Source organism: Phytophthora sojae, assembly GCF_000149755.1.
Source record: "Phytophthora sojae unplaced genomic scaffold PHYSOscaffold_1, whole genome shotgun sequence".
Lineage (NCBI taxonomy): Eukaryota > Oomycota > Peronosporomycetes > Peronosporales > Peronosporaceae > Phytophthora > Phytophthora sojae.
In genome coordinates, this window is record NW_009258115.1 from 8,845,306 (window position 1) to 8,867,237 (window position 21,932).

The 21,932-nt window shown below is 55.2% G+C and overlaps 7 protein-coding genes and 1 non-coding gene across 8 annotated transcripts; 3 read left to right on the forward strand and 5 right to left on the reverse strand.

Moving 5' to 3' along the window:
• Positions 1–722: 722 nt before the first annotated feature.
• PHYSODRAFT_469791 (hypothetical protein) lies at positions 723–1,589 on the forward strand (the record flags this gene model as incomplete). The annotated part of the gene is made up of 1 exon (XM_009518243.1): positions 723–1,589. One exon carries the CDS (start codon positions 723–725, stop codon positions 1,587–1,589), a length of 867 nt encoding a protein of 288 aa, XP_009516538.1.
• Positions 1,590–2,844: 1,255 nt separating this feature from the next.
• Positions 2,845–3,738, reverse strand: PHYSODRAFT_294496 (hypothetical protein; the record flags this gene model as incomplete). The annotated part of the gene is made up of 1 exon (XM_009518244.1): positions 2,845–3,738. One exon carries the CDS (start codon positions 3,736–3,738, stop codon positions 2,845–2,847), a length of 894 nt encoding a protein of 297 aa, XP_009516539.1.
• A 600-nt stretch (positions 3,739–4,338) lies between these two features.
• Positions 4,339–5,046, forward strand: PHYSODRAFT_399713 (hypothetical protein; the record flags this gene model as incomplete). Its single annotated transcript, XM_009519767.1, has 1 exon — positions 4,339–5,046. A coding segment is annotated over one exon (708 nt), but the record flags the coding sequence as incomplete, so codon positions are not given.
• A 1,681-nt stretch (positions 5,047–6,727) lies between these two features.
• Positions 6,728–6,798, reverse strand: PHYSODRAFT_t215. Its single transcript has one exon. It is a non-coding gene; the product is annotated as a tRNA-OTHER (tRNA).
• Positions 6,799–8,079: 1,281 nt separating this feature from the next.
• PHYSODRAFT_322806 (hypothetical protein) lies at positions 8,080–8,757 on the reverse strand (the record flags this gene model as incomplete). The annotated part of the gene is made up of 3 exons (XM_009518245.1): positions 8,080–8,121; positions 8,375–8,482; positions 8,548–8,757. 3 exons carry the CDS (start codon positions 8,755–8,757, stop codon positions 8,080–8,082), a joined length of 360 nt encoding a protein of 119 aa, XP_009516540.1.
• Positions 8,758–12,598: 3,841 nt separating this feature from the next.
• Positions 12,599–13,504, forward strand: PHYSODRAFT_467570 (hypothetical protein; the record flags this gene model as incomplete). Its single annotated transcript, XM_009518246.1, has 1 exon — positions 12,599–13,504. One exon carries the CDS (start codon positions 12,599–12,601, stop codon positions 13,502–13,504), a length of 906 nt encoding a protein of 301 aa, XP_009516541.1.
• Positions 13,505–14,262: 758 nt separating this feature from the next.
• PHYSODRAFT_470057 (hypothetical protein) lies at positions 14,263–18,387 on the reverse strand (the record flags this gene model as incomplete). The annotated part of the gene is made up of 1 exon (XM_009518247.1): positions 14,263–18,387. The coding sequence occupies one exon, from the start codon at positions 18,385–18,387 to the stop codon at positions 14,263–14,265; it is 4,125 nt and encodes a 1,374-aa protein (XP_009516542.1).
• A 1,123-nt stretch (positions 18,388–19,510) lies between these two features.
• Positions 19,511–21,300, reverse strand: PHYSODRAFT_246362 (hypothetical protein; the record flags this gene model as incomplete). The annotated part of the gene is made up of 3 exons (XM_009518248.1): positions 19,511–20,587; positions 20,634–20,796; positions 21,293–21,300. 3 exons carry the CDS (start codon positions 21,298–21,300, stop codon positions 19,511–19,513), a joined length of 1,248 nt encoding a protein of 415 aa, XP_009516543.1.
• Positions 21,301–21,932: the final 632 nt, after the last annotated feature.

A 21,932-nucleotide genomic window follows, 5' to 3' on the forward strand; every position in this document is an offset into this window, starting at 1 on the left:
ACCATGTCTGCAATCAGGTTGTCGGAGGGGGGTGAGTTATCCGACAGGAAGGAGCTGGACCCGACGGTTTTTTCCTCCGCTGCACGCATTTGTCACAACCACACTGCGGGACTGCCACGAACGCGCCCGCGTGGATGAGTGACTACGCCCAATCCCCACAGACCCGCGTAGGCATGGGACTCTGCCTGGCCTGCATCACGGCGGCACCAAGTCCCGCATGCTCGCGGCCCAATCCTCGATCGTTTCACGCCACGCGACAGGCGTCCAGTGCGCGTTCGGCATCTGCTCGTCCCGGTCGTCACGAATAGTAGGTACCGCAGATCCGTTTCGTTTTGTGCTCGTACTTCAACGTCGACGAGTGCTGCGCGGTACACCCGCTTGACCCGCTCGCTGGTGAGCGTTTGCCCTCGCTCAGCTCTCAGTCTGAAGCGGCTCGACCAAAGCGCCCAACGCCGCAGAAACACGAGACGCTGGACTACCGGCCGCGCTCAACGCCCGGGACAGGGGGTGATATCACTCGAGAGAGCTCGGCCCAGCCACCCGTCGCCGCGTCCGCAAAGACGCCCCATCATTCCAATTACGGTATCCGAAAAGCCAGAAGAACTCGCGGCACTGTGCGTTAGACCCCGTGAGACCCCTCAACGGCGGCGCGGCTCAAGCGCTCGAGCAGAGCTCTCATTCTCGAAAAAACCCGACAGCGTGAGAAACTCAATCAGTCCAACATGGCACTCGTGGCACCCGCCGACTGCTGCTTCCAGGAGCTGCAGTTCGCGCTGGCGAGAGCCAACGCCCAAGTGCAGGCCACCACCAACGTGGCCGAGAAGCGGGCCGTGCGCGCACTGAAGAAGCGGCTGCAGGACCGACTGTACCAGCGCAAGCACCGCGCCAAGCGCGAGCAGAAGCTGCACGCGCTCGAGCGCGACGTGCAGGCGCTGCAGAGCAAGATCGCGCGGCTGTACCGCGACCTGCATCGCCGCAAGGTGGCGGCGGCCAACGTCGAGGCGCAGCGCCGCCAGCAGCAGCAACCGTGCCCCGTCGGGTCGCTGCAGGACCACGCCAAGCGCGTCGTCATGCAGTTCTTCCACGTGTACCAGAACGGCTACTCACTGTCGCTGGCCGCGCTGCAAGAGCGCTTCCTGCGCTCCGTGCTGGCCACGGACGTGGAGGGCGTGGACCTGCGCGGGGCCGACGCCTTCGTGCAGCAGTGGCGGCTCTGCGACCAGCACTTTGCGCTCTACATCCTCGAGCCGCAGGTCTGGAAGGCGCAGGACGTCGGCCACTCGGTCATGGTGGAGGTCGAGGCGATGATCTACCTGCGCTTCCATCGCCAGACCATCGGCATGCTCTTCCCGAGTCTCAAGACGGGCCAAGTGGATCCGGAGCTCGTGCTGCCGCTCGTGACGGGCACCACCGCCGTCGCGGCCACCTACACCTTCGTGGTGGACCGCACGGGCTACGTGAGCAGCCTCATGGTGAGCGTGCAGCTGATGGACACGCTGCGGCGAGTACTCGGCTCGCTCGCGAACGTCGTGCAGCTCACGGACGGATGTCGGATCGACCTCAGCAGCGGCACCATCACGATCGCGTAGAGAGAAGCTGCCAGTAACAGCATAGTCATACATGTCCCACACGATGAGTTTTTTCGTGCAGTCGTTCAGACTTCCAGCGCTCGTCAAGGTGCACGCCTCGCAAAGTTGTGCAGTCGCCCTCGAGCGCAGGAAATATGATGGCAGAGTCCAGAGCGTAGCGCGCGACGATGAGTCGCGTCCGTCCTGCTGGCTGGCACGCCGCGAAATTCGAGGCTGTCGTTCTGGTCGGTCGGCCGAAACCACGAACGATCGCGAGGGTTCATCCTGGACGGACGCGTTGAAGCGAAGCTGTTTGTTCGCTCATAGAATTGCAGCTAAACGACACGTCGAAGCGGTCTTGACGAAGGGCAGGAAGACGACGACTTCCATCGGCTTCGGTGACTCGGTGGCCGTGACCAAGACGTAGAAGCAGGGCTTGATAGTAGCGGTAGTTATCCTGAACTACTACCAGTAGTATTCCAGTAAAAGAAAACGAATTACTAGTTACTGGGTCCTTTTGCTCAAGCGTTCCTAGCTACTATAGTAATAGTACTATAGTACTATCAAACTCTGGCTGAATGTGGTCCACACACTTATTTTTAAGTATATTTTTCGGCAGGTTGTCACGAAGTGGTCAAATTGTTTAAATATTTTATATTATTTAAGGGTGTGACTTCGTTGATGGTTGACATGTGAGAACATCTGGTCGCAAACGGACGTGCGTTGTAAGTAGTAGATACAAAATCTCGCGATGTACCAACGACAAACGACACCAAAATATGTAGACCCAGTACTTCTTACCGCCGTCGAACGAGCACAGGGGCTTACGACATTTTTTCCTATTATGCTGAGCAGCAACTTGCGTACCAGCGGCGGTGCTAAAGTATTGCAATCAACACTCACCATTTACTCACCGCGATTAAACCCGAGTGGAGCTTTGGGCTGTGGGATAGACTCAGCAGGCGAGGGCGAACGTATGTGTCATTTCAAGTTGTGAAACCTCAGCAGTAACTCGATAGTATTATTGGGGGCGTGGATGAGTTACTGGCTACTATAGTGATAGTACAATCAGAAAGTGTCAAGTTACTAGTTACTATAGTAGAAGTAATAGTACTATAGTACTATATTTTACTGGCCTCGCGAATTACTACCAAGCCCGACAGCGCGCGTGAGCGGAAGAGGAGAAGGGAATGCTCGACTTGATATAGAGACCACCCAAACAAAGCGGTCTTTACGTTCACGACTGGGGCATAAATACAGACGCTAGCGGCCCGCCCTACGACAGCAGGAACTCGACATTGTGCCGCGGGTCGACGCGCGGCTTGGGCTGCTGCTGGTCCACCGTGATCTGGCCCGTGGACGCCGAGATGTTGGCGTCCGAGAGCACCGTCGAGACGTCGGCCAAGCTCCCGAGCGCGCGCTGCAGCGCGTCCACGAGGTCCCATTCGGCGCTGAACCACGTGATCATGCCGTGCGCGTCGAAGGTGAACCGGTACTTGCCGTGGATGTTGATGATGCTGCCCGAGAGCTTCTGCGTGAGCTCCAGGTCGCCGTTGAGCGACGGGTAGAGCGTCACGACGCCGTCCCGCCGCGCGCAGATGCTGAAGATCGAGTCGGCCTCGACCACCGTGAGCTCTCCGACCGTCGTGACGTTGATGGCCTGTGGCTCGTAGCGCGTGTAGTCGAAGAAGCTGCAGTAGTGGCGCCACTGCGTGACGACGGTGTCCACGCCCACGTAGTCCGGGCCTTCGGTCTCAGCTGTCATGACGGCGCGCAGGAACTGCTCCTGCTGGTCGATATGCAGCGGCGATGCGCCGAACTGGAACAGCCGGAAGTACTCCATGGCCACGCGCGCGGGGACGCCGCCCGCCGTGCCGCGCGACGCGAAAAAATTGTTGTCGACTAGCAATTTCTGGCGCTTGCGTGCGAGCGCCTCCACCTCGGCCGCCAAGCTGAGGACCTCGAGCTCGAGCGACGCGGCCTTGGCCTTCTGCTTGGCGCGGTGGCGCCGCTGGTGCATCTTGTACTGCTGCCGGCGCCGCAGCACCTTTTCGTCCACTTCTTCGTCCTTGCGAGCTCCGGCGCGAGCTGGAGCTGGAGCTCGTGCTCGGGCTTTGCCGCTGCCTTTGCCGCCGGCTTGATTGGCAGCGGACGAGGCGTTCTGACTCATGTCGGACGACTTGGCTTGGCTTGACTTGCTCGGAGCGGTCGGTCTCCTTTAGTCTGCTTGGATGGTTGCCAATAAGGAATGACGTGACGAGTCCAGCGTTGCGTGGAGGGGAGGGGAGGGAAGGGAAAAGGAGAGTCTCTCGTTGGGGGGAACGTCGTCTCGCTTGATCACTCGCTGAGGGGGTCGTGTCGTCCGGACGACTCGTCCCGAGAGGACGACTCGTCCCGAGAGGACGACTCGTCCCGAGAGCGCGAACGAACGCGATGTGGATGAATATAGTGGTCTTTCCGACAGATAAGAGACCAGGATTGTTTCATGGTCGTCTCTATAGAAAAACAGCCTATCATATTCTGACTTGGAGTAATTTCAGCCAATAAAATCAACTAAGAGTAGGGAAATCCTTTCCGACACTTCCCTACACATATTTGTCGGAATCCTAGGCTGAATATGTACTGAAACCCAGTACAAAAAATATTTTCAAAATATTTTCAGACAACTAGGCAAATTCCTACTGTAGGCATAACTTATTCTAGGTAGCGAGACACCGGTGGATAGCCACCAGTGTCAATATTGCATAACGAAAGTGTCCTCGCGGTCATCATGAGCCTCTCTGTGTTTGTGCCTACAAACACCCAAAAGGCGCGAACGACGGCGATTAACGCGTTCGAGAGAATGCTAGAGGTCGAGGGTGTGAGCATGGAATTGTTTCGTGCAAGCATGCATACAGACCCCTCGGGCAAACGCTTGGCTGCCACAATGGACCGCTTCGGCTATTATCTCGCCACTAATGACGGTAAGAAAGGTAAGCTAGCTCGTAACACAGCTACATCGTACTATAGAAACGTCAAGCTGTGGCTATTTGATGAGTTTCCACACCTGCGTTTACCCACGGAGATGAACTTGTTAAAACAAGGGAAAACACTAGATAAGCACTGCTTAAAACGTGAGAAAGAAAGACTCGTTAACAAAGCGCCGCCATGTACTAAAGAGGACTTAGGTTCTCTAATTCGCTATGTCTACAGCACAGCACGTGTCAACTCGGACTATCAAGATGCTGCGCTAACCTGCCTCATGTGGCACTGCTTCGGCCGCTCGTCGGACCTAGGCTGCCTGCGCAAGCAACATGTGTCAGTGTCAGCGGACGGCGTCTTCTACCTGCGGCTCCTCCGCGTTAAAACGGCTGAAGAACAAGGGTTAACGCTCATACCTGACAAGGAGGATTTCCTGACATGCCCGCTTCACTCGCTCGAGGTAGCTCTCGTCATGCAGGCCGCGCCCTGCGCGGCTCTGTTAAGCCAGCTCCCTGAGCTTGTTGCGACGAGCGAGGAGCCGCTAGACCCCGGTGTACCACTGCAGGCCTTGCTAGAAGCAGAGCCAGCTACGCTCAGGATCGCCCTGATGCCACCCTCGCCTGCTGTCGCCGCTCCCGTTCCCGCGCCAAGTCCCGTGCCAAGCTGCAGCTCAAGTCCCCAACCTGCAAGCACAGAAGCGCAAGTGAGTAGTACAACGAAGGCCAGCGCTGAGGAGAAGACGCGCGGTGAAGACGGTGTTCAGGCGTATGTCAACTGCCTCCTCAAGCGCGTTGCCGAGTCCGCGGGAGCCACGACCGACTTGACTTCCCACTCCTTCCGACGCGGCGGCGCTCAGCACGCTAACGGAGACGATCGCCTTGCCGCTCAGTGGATCTTCGACCGCGGTGCATGGGACATGAGCAAGGTCAACAAAGGGTTCGCCTACGTGTACAACACGCCACGGGAAGACCGGAAGGTTGCGCGAGTGCTGAGCGGTTGGAAGGCCGACGCAGCTCCTGTTGTCCTTGATGCTGCGGCGCTGGATCATGGAGCTCAAGAGCGTCTGGCATCCTTGCGCGAATTCCTGTACTGGACTCAAGGAACACAGCCTCAACGTAAGCAGCAAGGTCATCACCGTCCTCACGGCATACCTGGTCCGCTACTACCCGCAGCTAAAGGCGCTGGCTCCGGATGCCCCGATTGTTGAGCGCGTGGAAGAGTGCTTGGCCTCCGCGAGGATCTCGACAGCTGACGTGCTCACATTGTCGGTGGCGCTCAACGAACAAGCTTCACCTGCTGAACCTGTTGCAGAACAAGCACACGAATCCAAGACGCACTCATGCCAAGTCCATCATCACCTTCTAGCTGTCATTGATGAGCTTATCGCCTCGAACCGAGCCCTCTCCGCGCGTCTTACAATTGTGGAGGCTGCGCAACTAAAGTGTAAGCGAAACCAAGTACCCGATGGGAGCCACAGACACAAGATACGTCAGATCAAGAGCCAAAACCCAAGCGCAGAAAGAAAGCAGCGACCAACCTGTCCAGCGCGTGGTTCGAATGGTACACGCGGGTGCCACGCGACTGGGACTCCGTCGACCGCCAGAAGAAGTCCGAGTTTCGCCACGTCACGGCGTTCATGAAGCTCTTCTTGAGCGAAGGCTTCACGCTGGACCCCAAGGCGCCGGACTACAAGGATCAAGTCCTGGACGCTGGCCGTCGGGCTGAGAAAGCCGTGCTTGCCTTCCTGAAGTCGCGCAACGTCAACGCCAAGGGGGCTGGAAGCGTCTTGCGTGCGCTGCGCCCACTGCACAAGAATGGCGTCTTGGACGAGCGCATTGCCGCATACAAGACGCTACGCGCTGTCGGTAGAATCGTTGATCCTGCGCTTACAGAGACACAAGACGTCTTAGCCACTCTAAGAAGGTTAGATAACACCGCTACTTCACAAACGCATTCATGCACCAGCACTACCGGCACAACACGCACGCACGCCTCACCAACCACGCACACAGGAGGAAAAGCAGCCGAGGCACGCTGCAGCAGCGAGGCACAGAAGAAGGGTCACACAGGACGAGCAGCCGTCGCAAGCCCGGTGCGGTAGCAGCACGACGCAGCAGCAGCACGGCACAGCAGTCGGAGACCCGAAACGGCAGCACCGAGTCACCGCACGACGCAACCCCAACGCCAATCTTGATCGATAACACCGGCCTGAATTGAACAGGCACCTCAGGGCCGAAGCCCTGCGGTCTATCCATTGAGCTACGGTGTTGGGGCCCAGGGGAGGGAGGCGGGGGGGGGGGCTGCGACTGGCTGATTGGCTGGCCGGCGATGCTGTCGAGGCTGACGGGGCTGAATCTTGGTCCGGAGGCTTGATCCCAAGCTCTGAAAAAAAGCAGACTGAGGGCGCGCGCCGTGTGTCGGCAACTGGCAGCCACCAAATTTTCGTTTGGACAGGCGGTGAATGCTGATTGGCTGAAGGCTGTACCAATCAACACTCTTTATTGCTTAAAGGCCCTGATTGGCCAATGAATTAGCCAATGATATGCCGTGGGGGGATAGCTACCGCCGGACTGCTTCTAATTGTGGCCCCTCTACCTGGGTGCCGGCCTCACTAATGAATTTGCCGGCTCCTGTGCACATTGCTCCGGGGCCAAAATGCGCCAATACACAAAATGTCGATTTTAGGCGATTTCCTCGCGGCTGTGAGCACCGCATGAAAGCTGACTGGAATCGGTCAAGTGGCCCCCTAGACCTACTCTACCGTACACATGATCTAATTTCCGATTTTACATTAATTCCGATTGTGCCCTGGCTTTGACAAACTTCCTAGTTGTCGGAATCTGTAGGGATGTCGGAACGGCCGCGATATGGAGATTTCGGGGTGGCCGGCGCTGCGTTCACCGGCTGGCTTTCGGATTGTAGCGGCAGCTACTGCCTCAGCTTCCCAAACCTTACCTTTACCTCCGTAACCTCAACCCACCTTCAGACCTCCCAACTTCCCCGACTTTCGGCCTAACCTGCGTAACTATCATGCTTTGCATAAATAGCCCATCTTTAATGGTGCCGCGTACTGTACGGAGTACGCGGCGTACATGCACTTTAAGCTGGCTCGCAGACCTCGCTCGGACGTCTAATCCAGAGCTGGTCACCAGGAGCGATCTCTACAGCCGAATTTGCGCGATGAACGAGCACCGCCCCCCTGACGAAGTGCTGAATAGCGCCTCGCACACGCCGATGGCATCTGTCCCTCAAAATCGCAGTCCACACACTATCGCCCGTGAGAGTTGGAACGCTACAGGATGTGATTTTCGCTGAGCTGTTTCTACCGACACGAGCCAAACAAAGAGAAGCCGAAGGTTAGACACCGTGTTCTCTTCCGATTTGGATGCCGCCAGTGAGTCGCAGGTTCAAGAGGTCCAGCAGCGCTCTGTACCCAGGGTTGACGCAACGCCTGCGCAACAAGCTTCGGACGGCGGTGATAGAGGTACTTTGGTCGCCATGACGCCTGCGCAACGAGCGGTGGACGTCGGTGCTAGCGGCAATTCGACTGCTACGACGCTAACAGCTCCTCCACCACTATGGCAGACCCAGTCTACGAAACGGTAATGGCAGTACCGCCTCACAAACAGTTTGGCATGAGTAAAATTCGAAAGCCTGAACACTGGCAGTTTATTGTGCTTGTGGCTCACTATCGGTTCTGGAATATCGATGATAAAAACCTGAAGAACGAGCACACTGCGTATGCATATTGCACAAGGTGCAAACGATCGGTTCGATTCGGCAAGGGAAACAGCGGTGTTGAGAGGCACATGAGCAAGTACCACGCAGCAGCGCTCGCAAATTACGGCAAAGAGGACGATGTGGATGAGAATAGCCTTGAGCCGCAGCCCGAAGCTCAATCCCGACAGCTTCGTGAAGTTAGCCCCGAGCAGCAGAAGGAGGTGTATGTGCTTCTTGCGCGTTGGATAGCAGCCCATTTTCGCCCGCTTCTCTTGGTTGAAGCCAAAGGCTTTATTACGTTCATCAAGTTCACCACGAGCGCGTCGGCGTCCTTGAGCATCTCGACGTCCACGTCCTTGAGCATCTCGACGTCCACGAGCGCGTTGGCGTCCACGATCGTGTCGGCCTTCTCGAGCACTTCGGCGTCCACGAGCGCGTCGGTCTCCTCGAGCCCGTCAGCGTCCACGAGCGCTTCCGCGTCCGTCAGCAGGTCGACGTCCTTGAGCATCGCGACGTCCTCGAGCACATCGGCTTTCTACAGCGAGTCGGCAGCTACGAGCGCGTCGGCGTTCACGTGCACGTCGACGTCCTGGTGTTCACGGGTGTTGGTGTCCAGGCGTTTGTGTGTTCGTGTAAGCTCATATAATTTTTTATATGGAGTTTTGTATGTGGGAGGTTAGCGAGGTTAGTGAGGTGAGACCAACCTTACCTTAACCCGCGGGAGGTTGAAGGTGAGTAAGGTAAGGTTGACAGGACTAAGCGGGTGTGCAGGAAGGAGCGGAGACCAACTCAGGGGGGCCAGGGCTTTGTTTTGAAAACAAACCCGCTTTCGGCTTGGCTGGCTGGCTTCGCGATCGAGAATGACGATGCGCAGAGGTCGACCGCGGGAAGCCCGCGCAGCCCGCGCGCGTGTTGACGCGAATGGTGGACGTTTTGCGTGAGTCAGAGCGGCGGCGAAGCCCACCGTCGATCCGCGCTGCTACATGCAAATGCATGAGTCAGACGCCATTGCCAATGCTTGCATGAATGAATGACCAACATGGTGGAGCTTGAGCGCGCCAAGTGCTTGCAGCGACAGCAGCGAGCTCTGCTCTTCGGCCGTGAGTGAGGCGCGTCGATAGGGTAGCCGCGATGGATGGCCACGCGCCTGAGCAGACCTCCTCGGTCTCGCTGCTTTACCCGGATGGCCAAGCGCACGTCGTTGAAGACGTCGTGCTGTCGCGCCAGAGGGCGGCGGCCACACATGGTGCAGGTCATTGGATGCTGCAGCCGACGCACGATGGTGTTGAATACTTCGGCCACAATGCACCGGTATGTACAGACACTGCTGGCGTGCTTGAAGCCACCGGAAGATGCTGGCGGTGAGGAACGAATGCAAGCTGCAAGCCTGCAGCTGGCGGGCGGCTCGTAATCTCGGTGGAGAAGCGCGCTTCTTTCGTAAACAAGCAGCAGATTCGCCCCACGATCGACGGTCTCCGCCAAAAATTCGATGCACATCGAGCGCTCGCTGCAGGCCTACAGCAAACGGCTCTCTTGTCTGGCGCAAGGCGCTAGATTCGACCAGCTCCCTTCGTTCTCCGGCAAAGGCTCAGGTTGCGCAGCGCCCGACTGACTCATCGGGACGCTGGGAGACAGCTCGGACGCGCACACCAAGCCGAAGTTGACCATGTTGCAGTGCGTGTTACAAACGTGCAAGCAGCCTGGGCGGCGCGCAACCAGGACGCGCAGAAGAAGCGAGCGCGTTGATAGGGCGCAGGGACTGAGTCAAGCGAGCGCATATCCGAGGAGATCCACGGCGTGAGTCGTGTTTTGACAGCTCAAAAGCGCTCTCCTTCACCTTGAAATGTTGGCAAATTTTGGCTTTTTGCTCGAAGTGAGTCAAGCGGACGCACATAGTCAGGCATCAACAAACTAGGATATTGTGCCTAATGCCCATTTGGACTTGAAATCGGCACTTTGGAAATCTTGAATTAGGCACCATACAAAGATCTATATATTAGTATGGCAAGTGAAGCATATGATTTAGAGAATGTGTTCTACCAGTCGCTATCAACAGTGTTTGTGTAGAGATATATTCATGGGGCCGAGTGTGAATCGTTCTCACACCGGGACTAATTCACGGGTAGTCCCGACACTGCGTCGATCAAGAATTTCAGTCTGTGTGGTGGTGATGCCAGGTCCACCAAGCTAGAGAGCTGTTGTTACCCATAATATCTGATAAATTCCATGGTGCGCAACAGAGCGCAGGTACAGTGTAGCTGCTCCTTCCTCGTTCTGTGGTATCCACAAGCCAATGTAAGGTAACGAAGATTTGATAATAAGTCGATTGCCAGGTTACATGTAGTTAGTTTATTATTTAAAATACTTACTTTGGTATATTGGTCTGTTACGATTGCCTGGTCGACCCAGCCCCATATTATAATTTGGCAGGTACGGCTGCCGCGGAATGCGCTGTCATGTATGAGAGCTTCATTGGCGTGCCAAATGCACAGAGCAGAGGGAGGTCGAGCTAGCACTTGACGCGAAGCTTGAAGGCATAGTGGCGAAAGTAACGGGAGGAGGGTGGTGGCAGTGGTTATTGTAGCGGCGACGGAATGAGTGGTTCTACCCAGTCGCTACTGCGCTAGATAAGATAAAAGCACCGAGAAATACATGACATAACCATCAATGGACCACTATTTACTATAGAACCGATCCTGAAGCCATTCTTTTAAACAAGGACATTTTGAAAACTCCATTTAGGTACTTTGGATTGTTTATGTACCAAGTGCCTAGATTGTTGATGCCTGCACATAGTTCGGCCATTTTGAAAAGACCTTTGCCGCTGTTTCTTGCGAGTCGCCGGCGTTGAGTCAACCAGGCGGTAGTTGTCTCCCACAGCTTACAGGTGAGCCGTGAGTGAGCGACCTGCAGCATTTTGACGTTAGAGTCCGAGATACATGTATGCCAGCAGACCGAGGACTGTGAGCTGTCCGACGACGCGGCGTGTTAAATTTTGCAAGCGCTTTGCCGTGCTGAATCCCTAACCTGGACATCCTGAATGCCTTCCGCTCGATAAAAGGGCCGCGGCAAATGACGAACACACCACAAGAGGTTTCGGTGCGCAAAAGCGAGGCTGCGCCACACCGAAAGCGTCCTCTACCCATACGCGTCAAGGGAACGAGTTCCTCGCGTCCAACTTCAAAGCCAACTCTGCGGCTCCATTTGGAGGGAATCGCAGACCAATACGCAGAAATCTAAAATGAGGTTTGTTACCTCTCAGTCGGTACACTCTGCAGCTGCAGATGAGCAATCCTGGGTACTGTACTGAAGCTCGCAGCCGCCGCTGGAAGTTCGCAGACTTCGCCGAGCCCTCCCGACGCCCCCAATCGTCTCGAACGCTCAACCATCCGTTGCAGCGTGAAATCCGCGCTTGTCTTTGTCGATGACGGCGACTTGGAAAGTTCACCACAATCAGGTAGCCGGTGAATTTCGCGAGAGCGGAGATGTTATTGTCAAATTGGCGAGGGCGGTGGTTTCTGCCATAGAGCCCCATGCCCGCATGCGCTCACGCCAGCATAGCCCAGAACCGAAAGCGGCATTCCCGCGCGCGTTCAGCATTGCCTAGATAGACGCAATGGGGGGGGGGGGGGTCCTTCCGTTGCCTAGATAGACGCAATGGGGGGTTTCCTTCCGTTGACTCAACGCCTGACTCAAATTCGAGTGCCGCAACTTGCGTTGACTCAGGTGGTGGAACTACTGCTTTCAGGCGTCGCAGGAAGACCGCAGGTGTTTCTGCTGGTCGCCGACGATTTTTTGGGGAGGACGGTTTTGCAGCTGGCTGGGCCCACCCGATGATGCTGGCTGAAACTCCTGTCCAAAGCCCCGTCCTGTCCAAACTGCGCGTATGAAGGAGCTCGTTTGGGGTCTTCGCGAGCTTTTCGCATGCGAAATATCGCGATAAGCCTGGCAGACGCTGTGAACGAACTTTTTTGTTTTCAAGAGGGGATTTCTTGCTCACAAACCTCCAGTGAAATTGTATTCGAAGGGGCTCTGGGCTCTGTGCGTTTCGTAGTCCAATAGTAACTTTTAGTAACGGCTATCGCAGGTGGGGCTATCCAATCTCGCCTCAGTCAGAAAAATCCCCGCCGAACGGCAACAGCAGTCCGCCAGGCACTCAACAACCGACAACAACGGCGGCAGCAGCTGACCCGAAGCTCTCACAACACGGTGCCGTTCGCGTCGACGCGCGAGTGAACACGGTCATTCTGTCTCTCACCGTCTTGGACCAAGACTTGTCCACCCGCTGCCACTCGGTCCAACTGAAGCGAATCGCCCAGCCGCCACATCTCAATTCCACTGCAACCCCAATGGCAGCAGTCGCAGGTATCGTGTCCGTCCCCGCCCCAGGCAAGCCCCCCATGCGCCCTAAGCGTGCCAAGCCGGACGACGAAGTCGACGAGAAGGTGCTCCGCCGCCGCCAGCAGTACAAGTTCCACCAGCGCCGCCACCGAGCCAAGCAGAAGGAGAAGATGCTCATGCTCACCAACGACGTACAAACGCTGCTCGCCGACATCGAGCAGCTCAACAACAAGCGCCAGCGATTGCTCGTCGAGCGCAGCTGCTTCAGCTCGCGAGGCACCGACGCCGGGGTGCCGGCGCGCCTCACCATGGAGTACTTCCGTCTCTTCGAGTTCGGCATCTCTCCCAGTCTGGTCCAGCAGCAGGAACACTTTTTGCGCTCCATCATGACAGCGCAGACTGCTGGTCCAGACTACTCCGGCGTCGAGACCGTCATCATGCTCTGGAAACGTTTCAGCGACTTCTACCAGTATAGCAGGTACGAGCTGCTCTCCATGAGTGTGTCAGCGCTGGCTGAATCCACCGTCGTAGTCATGGAGACCAACTTCCACATCCGCTGCCGACGCGACGGCGTGCTGACGCTGTATCCGGGACTACACTACAACATGGAGCTGCTCCAGAAGGTCATCAACTCCGTGCTTGTCGTCCCAGTTCAGTACCGCTTCGAGTTCGACCCCAACGGCATCGTCACGTGGTTCAGCGCCGACTGGGACCTCGTCCAGGCGTTGAGCGCCATCGTGTCGCTTGTGGACGCTGCGTCCATCCTCAGCGACGCCAACATCTCCAAAACCGGCCAGATCCGGAGCAGGATCGAGGACATTCGTCAGGCCTGCACTGTCCAGGACGACGATGTCGTTTCTTCCACCCCGCAGATCGTGGATCCCCGCCACAGCGTCGACTTCCTGCTCTCGTAAAAGAGACCGCTCTGTATTTATCCAATCCATCGAATTTACATTCCCATCTTACCTCTTTTCTCACGTCCGACTTGCACTCCGTCCCTTCTTGTGGTGTTGTTAAGTCGCGCGCTGTTCCGCCGTCACGTTAGCGTCCTCGAACGCTAGTCAAGATGGGCGGCTCCACCGCAAATGTGCACACCGCAAGAAAACATTCAGATGTGTTGCAAAACGCATTCATGACGTGCTTGATAAAACAGCACAATAAAATAAAAATCGATTCCTGAGCACGTCCGTCGATGAGCACTTACGCCTCTTGGCGTCGTCGAGCTGACCGCATCCTTGGCTGGACAATCAATACATGCTGAGTGAGGATTCGAATTCATAACCCGGATGGGGTTTTCAAGTGAAATCTTACCTTCCCATTGGCCGGTGAGTCCGGAGCTGCGGCCACGCGCTTTTTCGGTGGTTCTTTGCTTTGCTCCTCTTCTTCTTCTTCCTTCTCTTCCTCGATCGTGTCGTGAATGCCAAGTGAGCGCACGGGTGATGCTGCAAAAGCTGGTTCACTCCGCTGAGTCCTGCGCACAGGAGTCGGGCTTGAGGATCGAGGCAAGAATGCGTCCGACTCGGCTCCACTGTCACTTGAGTCATCCGCGTATGTACGACCTTGCGGTCGAGCTTTTCCGATCAGTGACGAACGCTGAGGTGGAGTCGCTAGCGATTCGCTGTCGTCATCGTCGTTGTCTTCTTGCTTCTCTTCGGTATCGGAGTACCCTCCGTCAGCCTTGAGTAACTTCCGCTTGCGCTTCTTCGAGGAAACTTTCAAGGAGCTTCCAGGAGGAGAATTTAGCTTCATGAAATGCGCAGCAAAGTCCATCGGCTTGATTGGAGATAGCGATGTCTGTGGATAAAATTACAACATTCGGGTGAGCAACATGAACAAAATGGACGTCAAGTGTAACGACGGATGCACTTACGCTAAGTCTTGGGCCACGAGTCGTTTGCCCCAGCGATTCAGGACCCTCAGGCTCCTTCCTTCCGCCAGGAGTTGCAAGTGTGCTTGGTCTGCCGGGACTGTATAAATGCTTCGGCAGGAAGATTTTACCTGGGAACGGCTTCAGATTCGACTGGTTCTTAATCTTCTTCTTCAGTAAAGCGACGGCGCTGTCAATCAGAGGATAAATGTTAATGTCATCGGGAGATGTCGCATCGTGGCATTGGGAAAGCTTGGTCAACATCTGCAGCAGAAACGCAATGTTATCTGCTGCCGCCGCATTGGTAGACACCAAACCATCCAGGAAGAAGCCCAGATATGCCAATTGATCCGTCCACAGTGCGCTTTGCAAAACTACCACAGTCGGGGTTCTCTCCACCAACTTGACCGGGAACTCTGGATGATGCGCCAGCAAATGAATGACGTATGGCAGCGCGTACTCGGGAACCATGAGTGCACTCATACTAGGAGTTCCGGGGCTATTGATCGCCTCTGCTTCTCGCGAAGATGCAGCGTCAAACATGCGTCGCATACGTTCAACCGCAATCTTGAGCAGATTCCGTGCGGTTCTCTTCACAGTGATACTCGAATCCGCAGCAGCTAACGCCAAAAAACTGAGGTATTTGTGCGGGTGCTGCACGGGTTGCTTCATTAGGTGCGACGTCAATTTCTTCAAGAACTTGCGCCGAACGTCTTCACTTGAATCTTGCATCGTGAAGCCGAGTAGCTGCCACTCTGCGACTGAAATCGAAGCCTCCAGATGACGATTGCGCATGATTTTAATGAGACCACACGATGCAGTTGCCCTGAATAGGGCAGCAAGAGTTGGTGTCGATCCATACGTCTTCCCGTCTGAACGTAAGATTTCCAGCAACAGCTTAACAAGTATCGTGCCATCCACGCGCGAGTCTGATGGGCCTCTAGCGGGACGGCAGTACACAAGCAGATTTACTGCGACCTTAATGGCCAAACAGCGAGCCTCCGCTAGCTTCGATGCCGCAGATTTACCACCCTTCTGGCTGCGTTCTCTTGAACCGGGCGTGCCTGGTGTAGGAGTGTTTTCACCTTCGCCAATGATGTCATCCAGTAGGTGTGCCCACAGATGTGGGAGCGACGAACTGTCAGCACAGAATACATGGCCACTTCGCTTAGCGAACACCTCCAGGCTCTGCAACGCAGGCAACACTCCAGAAACTTTGGGAGAGCCGAGCTTTTCCTTTGAACACAGTTTTCCAATCAACCGAGAAGTTGCATCCGCTCTTCCGTAAAAATGTGCGACAGTAAATGCCGCCAGCTCTGCAGCTCGACTCTCCTTCGCAGAATTGAAATTCTGAGCCTCAACGTCACTGTCTCCGAGGCAGAAATTGTGAAGCTGCTCCATTAATTCTGCAGATGGCGTACTACTATCCTCTTCGACTGATGCATTCTCTCCCAAGCCGATAGTCGCCGACCAGTGCTGTGAAAAATTCGCAAGAATGTGCAAGCATCCGAGAATCACTCTTGGGTCTTTCAGTAAAGGATCCTCCTCATCGTCTTCATCACTAGTGCCAGATTGATCCGCACTAGCGTCCACGCTTTCAACCAAAACTGACGCGACTTTCTCTCGGATAAAGGGGGCAAATAGTTTCGGCAATTCCCCGGAGGCCATCACCAGCAGATCTACCAAACTGCGATTTTCCCTCGACGGTCGTCCTTCTCTCGCGACTAAGAAGTCCAAGAAAGCAGCGACGGACGCCTGATTCATTGTCAGCAGCGATAGTTTTCGGCACAGCTTCTTCAGGAACTCACCCAACGGTGTTTTTGACCCCACGCTACGCACCAACTGGTCTCGCTCGTGTCGGATTTTGCTCTGACTCTTCGAGAAGTCGCACAGCTCCCCCATGTGCTTGAAGACACTGTGGTCCTTCCATTTAGATAGTCTTTCCAGCAACTTGTTCAAGCCAGTGACATCCGAAAACAACGGGGCTAGTCCATCGTAGAGCTGTTGCTTTGCTTTCTCCAGCGCGCCATCGTCAGCCTCAGTGGCGCGACCCTTGTGGCGGTTCTGTACCTTGAATGCTACGAAAGTACTGCATATCTCCTGGCACTTGGCGCGCTCGCTGAAGACTCGCCGCAAAGCTTCCTTCGACGTAACATCCAACGAGTGGTAAATAAATAGCAATCCATTCGCACGAGTTCGCTCGGACAGGTTCTTGGGCAGAAGGAAATCATCCAGAAGCTGAATCACGCGGAGCTTGAGTTCTTGTTGGGGGTACGCGAAGCACTTCAGCACGTAATCAGGGATCCAGCCCAGCTTCTTAATGGTAGCACCGGGGATATTGCGATTTGCAAGAGACAAAGGTCTGTCGTCGTCCTCGTCATCTTCTTCCTCCCAGCTCGAGGAAATGTGAGTACTAAATACCTGGCTGAGACCAGTCATCGTTTCCTTCCTCAGTATCACCTTTTTGTCTTTCATCCGTTCTCCCACTGCGCGAAGACACTCCTCACTGATGAGATCCAAACGGTTAGCCGCGAGGTCGCACAGCTCGTGGACCACACTCTGGCGTACTTCCCACTCCGGATCGCTCAACCGCAAGATAAATTCCTTCTCCAAAAGGCCAGCCAAGTCAGACTTCTGTTCCCAGATAGGCGCACTTACTTTAATCATCTGCAGACGGATCTCCTTGCTAGCGTCACGAAAGCGGCCCAAGAAATCACGAAAATTCTTCATATACTGATGCCCATAGTCCGCGTGTGAGGACGCGAACAACTTCCCCATCAGTGCAATCGCCTCTGACCTCGTAGCGACCTCGTCCACTTGAAGCTGCAGGCACACATTAGGGAGCACATACAGCAGCAGCGACGGGTTAATCTTGTGCACCTCATAGATCAGTGTGTACACATGTTCCTTGAGCTCAGATGACTTCTGCGAGCCCAACCTGCTCTGCGCGTCAATCAAAATGCTGTTGAAAAAGTTCGATAGCGGGTTCTGCAGGAGTTCACTGGTTCGTCGAATCAACTCCCGTGCCAAGTGGCATGACGTCCTCTTCACTGCAGCTTCTTCCTCTCCGTCCTTTCCACTCGCCTCCGCTGCTGCATCCAGCAACGGTCTCAAAATCACATCTAGCAGCGGCTGCTCCACTCCATCGCTCTCCTCAATGCACGCCACCATGATACTCAGCATCAAATTCTCCATCTTGGCGGGATGTTTCTCTCCAATAGTATCGAAAAGTGCCTGGAACAACTGTACCATCATCACGTCCTCCTGCTCTTCAACAGTAAAGTCCAGCCCCACCACCAGCAGACACGACTTCACAGTAGCCAAACTCTCCAGCACGTGATAGCAATGCAATCCGCTGGACTGCACCAGGGAAAGAGCCCTCAGCTGGTCGCACAGCAGCTTGAAGACTCGGTACAGCTCCTCGCTGGAGCTGAAGGGCGAGTCGGGCGCCGACACGCGCATCATTTCCACGAGGCAGTAGGCCACCAGCGACTTGACGTTCCTGTCCTGGTGCCTCAGCAGCTTCTCCTGCAGCAGCTCGGCGGCCACCAGCTGCAGCCTCTGGGCCGCCTGGGCGTCCAGCACGCCGTCCTCTCGCTGCTGCTGCCTGCTTGGAGCGTGCTGCAGCGTCTCCCACGTCTGCTTGAGCCTCTTGGCGAGCGCGGAGGCGTTGTGGCCCGCGCCTGATAAGTAGCTGCCTGATAGAATGTCCTCCGGCTGCGCGTTGAGGCTAGAGGCAGCCCTGGCGCGCTTCTGAGGCGTCTGATTCCGGCTCTGCTCCTCCGCGACGTGGTCCGAGTCCGGGTCTTCCGCCTTGAACTCCTCGGCGTCAGCAGCGGCGGCTGCAGCAGTTGCTGCGTCCTGGCGCCGCCGCGTGTTGGCAGCGCGGACCTGGGCCGCCGTGACGGAGCGCGTCCGGCGTGGAGGCATCGAGCAGCTCGCGCAGAGTGATGGTCAATGGCGCGTCTTGTCTTTCTCTGTATGAAAGTTTTGACGGGTTTCCTCTCGGCGATTTGGTGTGGACGACACGAGTTACCTATTACAATGAAGCAAAACCTTTTATAATACATAAGTTGCACTTCAACTACGACATTGAAGTCAAAACGCCAAAGGTTGGAGCTCTCGTAGTAAATCATTAGCTGTAGATGCACCTCGCGTTGTCCGTGGGGAGCCCGTACCCCAATTAACTGCGTCTCCATCGTGCAGGGACTTTGAGTTCACGGCCGCACATGGCTGCGGCACGTCCGACATGCCCATCTCCACGTCCACGGACTTCCAGGAGTGCTGCAACTGCACGACGCCGTAAGCTCTTGCCTAGCATTGTTGTTTAATACTAGGATCGATACAAGTATCCTAAACCTTTTTTCTTGATGTTGCAGTGCGACAGCACGTGCGGTATGCCTAACACCAACTGCGAAAAGCGGCTGTAGAAGTGCATGCAAGGCCATCCGAGACCCGAGGGTTATAATACTGCAGCTAGTTAGCGCGTAGAGAGCGTCGAGGCTCTCATGATCAGCACGGTGTAGCTCCATCTTCAACGTACTGTGACCCATGTCGCTCGGACAGCATCAACGCCAGCACGCCAATCGCCACACGATAACACGTCCCCACAAGGACCAGCCTCCCAAGCGATGGCTAGCATGCAACGCCACCGGCAAACTATGATACCGTCCGAGTAATCGTTCGCGGTTGAGACTAGACTGACGAGGAGGTTCGCTACCGTACTGTTCAACCCGTCGACTAGGTGTGCTGAACTCGCAGCTCTCGAGCTGCGGAGCCCCAGAACTGGTCCAGTGCTACTGGATGCAAGCATTCGTTCTTGCAGTCAACGTATTAACTTTCACGTTGCGCTGCAAATGTTGCAGTGGGATGCGAATGTCACAGTTCGAGCGGATTTTCAGCCACGACAGAAGCAGTCGTTTCGTTTGCTTTGAAAAAAATATATTGTGTGGTGCAAGCGAGGTTCTATATACAACGAATACAAACATTTAACATGAACATTGAAGTCAAAGTGTCATAGGTTGGAGCTACGAAGTCTGAGGGCTATTACGTCCTAGAGAAATTTGTAGGTAGTGCATCCGTCGTTCGTGGGGACGCCGGACGTGTAGGTTACGCCGTCCCTGGTCGTGAAGCCCGAGGTGATCCACGTGCCGATGGACTTGTCCTGACCCTGCAGCAGGTACGTGTTGTTCGTGATGGGCTCTGTCGTGCCGAAGTACTGGCAGGCCTTCTCGTAGAAGCTGTAGATGCACATCGAGTTGTCCATGAGGCGGTTGTTGGTGTCGACGATGCCGTCGCGCACGGTGCTGAGCATCTCGCAGTCTCCGTCCGAGTCGCCGGACGAGTAGATCGGCGCCGCGCCCTTGTGGATCTGCATCAGGATACTCTGGACGACGGTGGCCTTGCCCGGGCCCCACGTGATCGGATAGCCGCCCAAGAGCTCGCCGGTGAACAGACCGGCGGCGTCGGTCGTGAAGCGACTGCCGTAGACGTTGTCCCGACTCACAAGGTAGCCCAATCCGAGAAGGTCGGCAGCTTCAGCCGCGTACAGTTCGGGCGATGCACTAATGACGTAGACTGCAATACCCGCCTCACGGAGGGCACGCATGATCGCCTCTTGGCCGCTGAAGACGCGTAGACCCTTGGAGTACGAACCCTCGACAGCTAGATCTCCCGTTGATGTGTATGTGAAGGACTCGAGCGACTCGGCCAAGTTCCATCGAATGCTGGCACGGATGAACGTTCTGATCTCGTCTTCCGTCATTCCCACAAGCAAACGAGGGTACACGATCATGGCATTGGTCAGGGAGCACGTGGAGTATTCATTGCCGCCGTCCATGATCTCCAGGCTGTAGAGCAGGAACCCGAGCTTGGCGCGGAAGTTGAGGAACTCCGTCGTCGTCTTGATATCAGCGAGCGAGGTGACGGCGCTGGATCCGTTGGTCAGGTTGTAGGTGGGGGCGATGTAGGCGTCGTACAGCACCTTGTAGTCCTTGGCAGTATCGGTAAGAACAGCGATGAAGGTCACGTCACTGCCGTTAACGTCTTGGCCGATGACCGAGTTGGTTCCGTTGGGGAAGCATGTATCGCTGCTGCTGGCGTTGTAGCCCAGAGCGAAGATCGACTCGAACTCGTCCGGAGAGAAGCGGAAGTTGAGGTTGTCGACCTGGTAGAACATTCCCGTCTCCGAACATGCGCGTGTTGTCCCAGTCGAAGACAGCGTAGGCCTCGCCAGGCTTGCGCACCGAGTTCACGTTCGCCAGCAGGTTAGCCACCGCTTCATTGTTATAGTCGGGAGCTTCGGCCGTCACGAAGTAGTTGGAGTCATTGGCGTGGGCACTGGAAGCCAGGAGAGCTGTCGCCGACAGTGCTGCTACTGCGAAGACACGGGCGGTTGGAGTGGAGCGAGCGAATTCACGAATGATAGCCAAGTCGCCCGGCACATTCGCAGCGTCTCCGTCAAAGATTGTCGAAAACGAATGTGAACCATGAGATAAGCGATGGAACTTCCACTGGAAGGTAGCCACGTTCCACTCGTCAGAACTGTATCGTGCACATTCTGATCGTTTGCGGGGCCACAATTCTAATCGCGGCACTGATGAGTCAATACTATTGGCTCAATTGAGTGCAAGTTGTGAAGGTTTTCTCTTTCAACACAGTCTCTGTGCGGTAGTGAGCAGGTAGCGGTGCAAAATGCTCCGAAGGTAACGTTAGATAAAACGGGATTGGAAGGTAAGAAGGGTCTACCGTATCCAAAACCTAGTTTTCCGTCTCCCTGGCTCAGCACTTTTTCTTAAGTCAGGCTTTGAGTTCTGAAATGTATTATTGTCATTACCCTAACATTTCGGTGAAACTAGCGCTCCGCGAAGTGGGGTACAGGGTAGGCCGGACAGCTGCAAAAGAATTCGGGTAGTTTTAGCCCCAAGTTGGGGGCCCCAATATATGGTGGGGCCAATACTTTTATTTATTTACCAGTGTACTAAGTTGCTTTTACTGCAGGCTTTTTTTACTCTGCCAAGCTGAATACCAAGCAGGAATGCTTTCTGCTGCATAAGATCCGGCGAGCACGCAAATTTTCAGGAGAGATATCCTAAAACCATTCATTTGATCTAGTGGAGTGGTTGAACTTTTTTCGGGGTTATAGTAAAAAAAACTTTAAAAAGTGTGTCTCTAAAGGGGTCTCTTGGCCCGGGTCCCGTAATAATAGTTGTTTGTTTTAACCTTTGTGTACCAAGGCATTTATATCACACCACCTTTATACTTTAGATTTGTATGGACTAGACTTTTTATATTAAAATATTGGACACATTTAGTTAGCCGGGACTCATTTTGAACCCGGAATCAGGGTGTATGCGATTACATGAGGAATGCGGTAGCTCTAGAAAGAACCGCGTCTTATGCTTCCTTTGAGCTATTGAGCGATGCAACATGTCTGCGACAGCCTAATGGCTCTTGGCAACCCAGCTACCTACGCC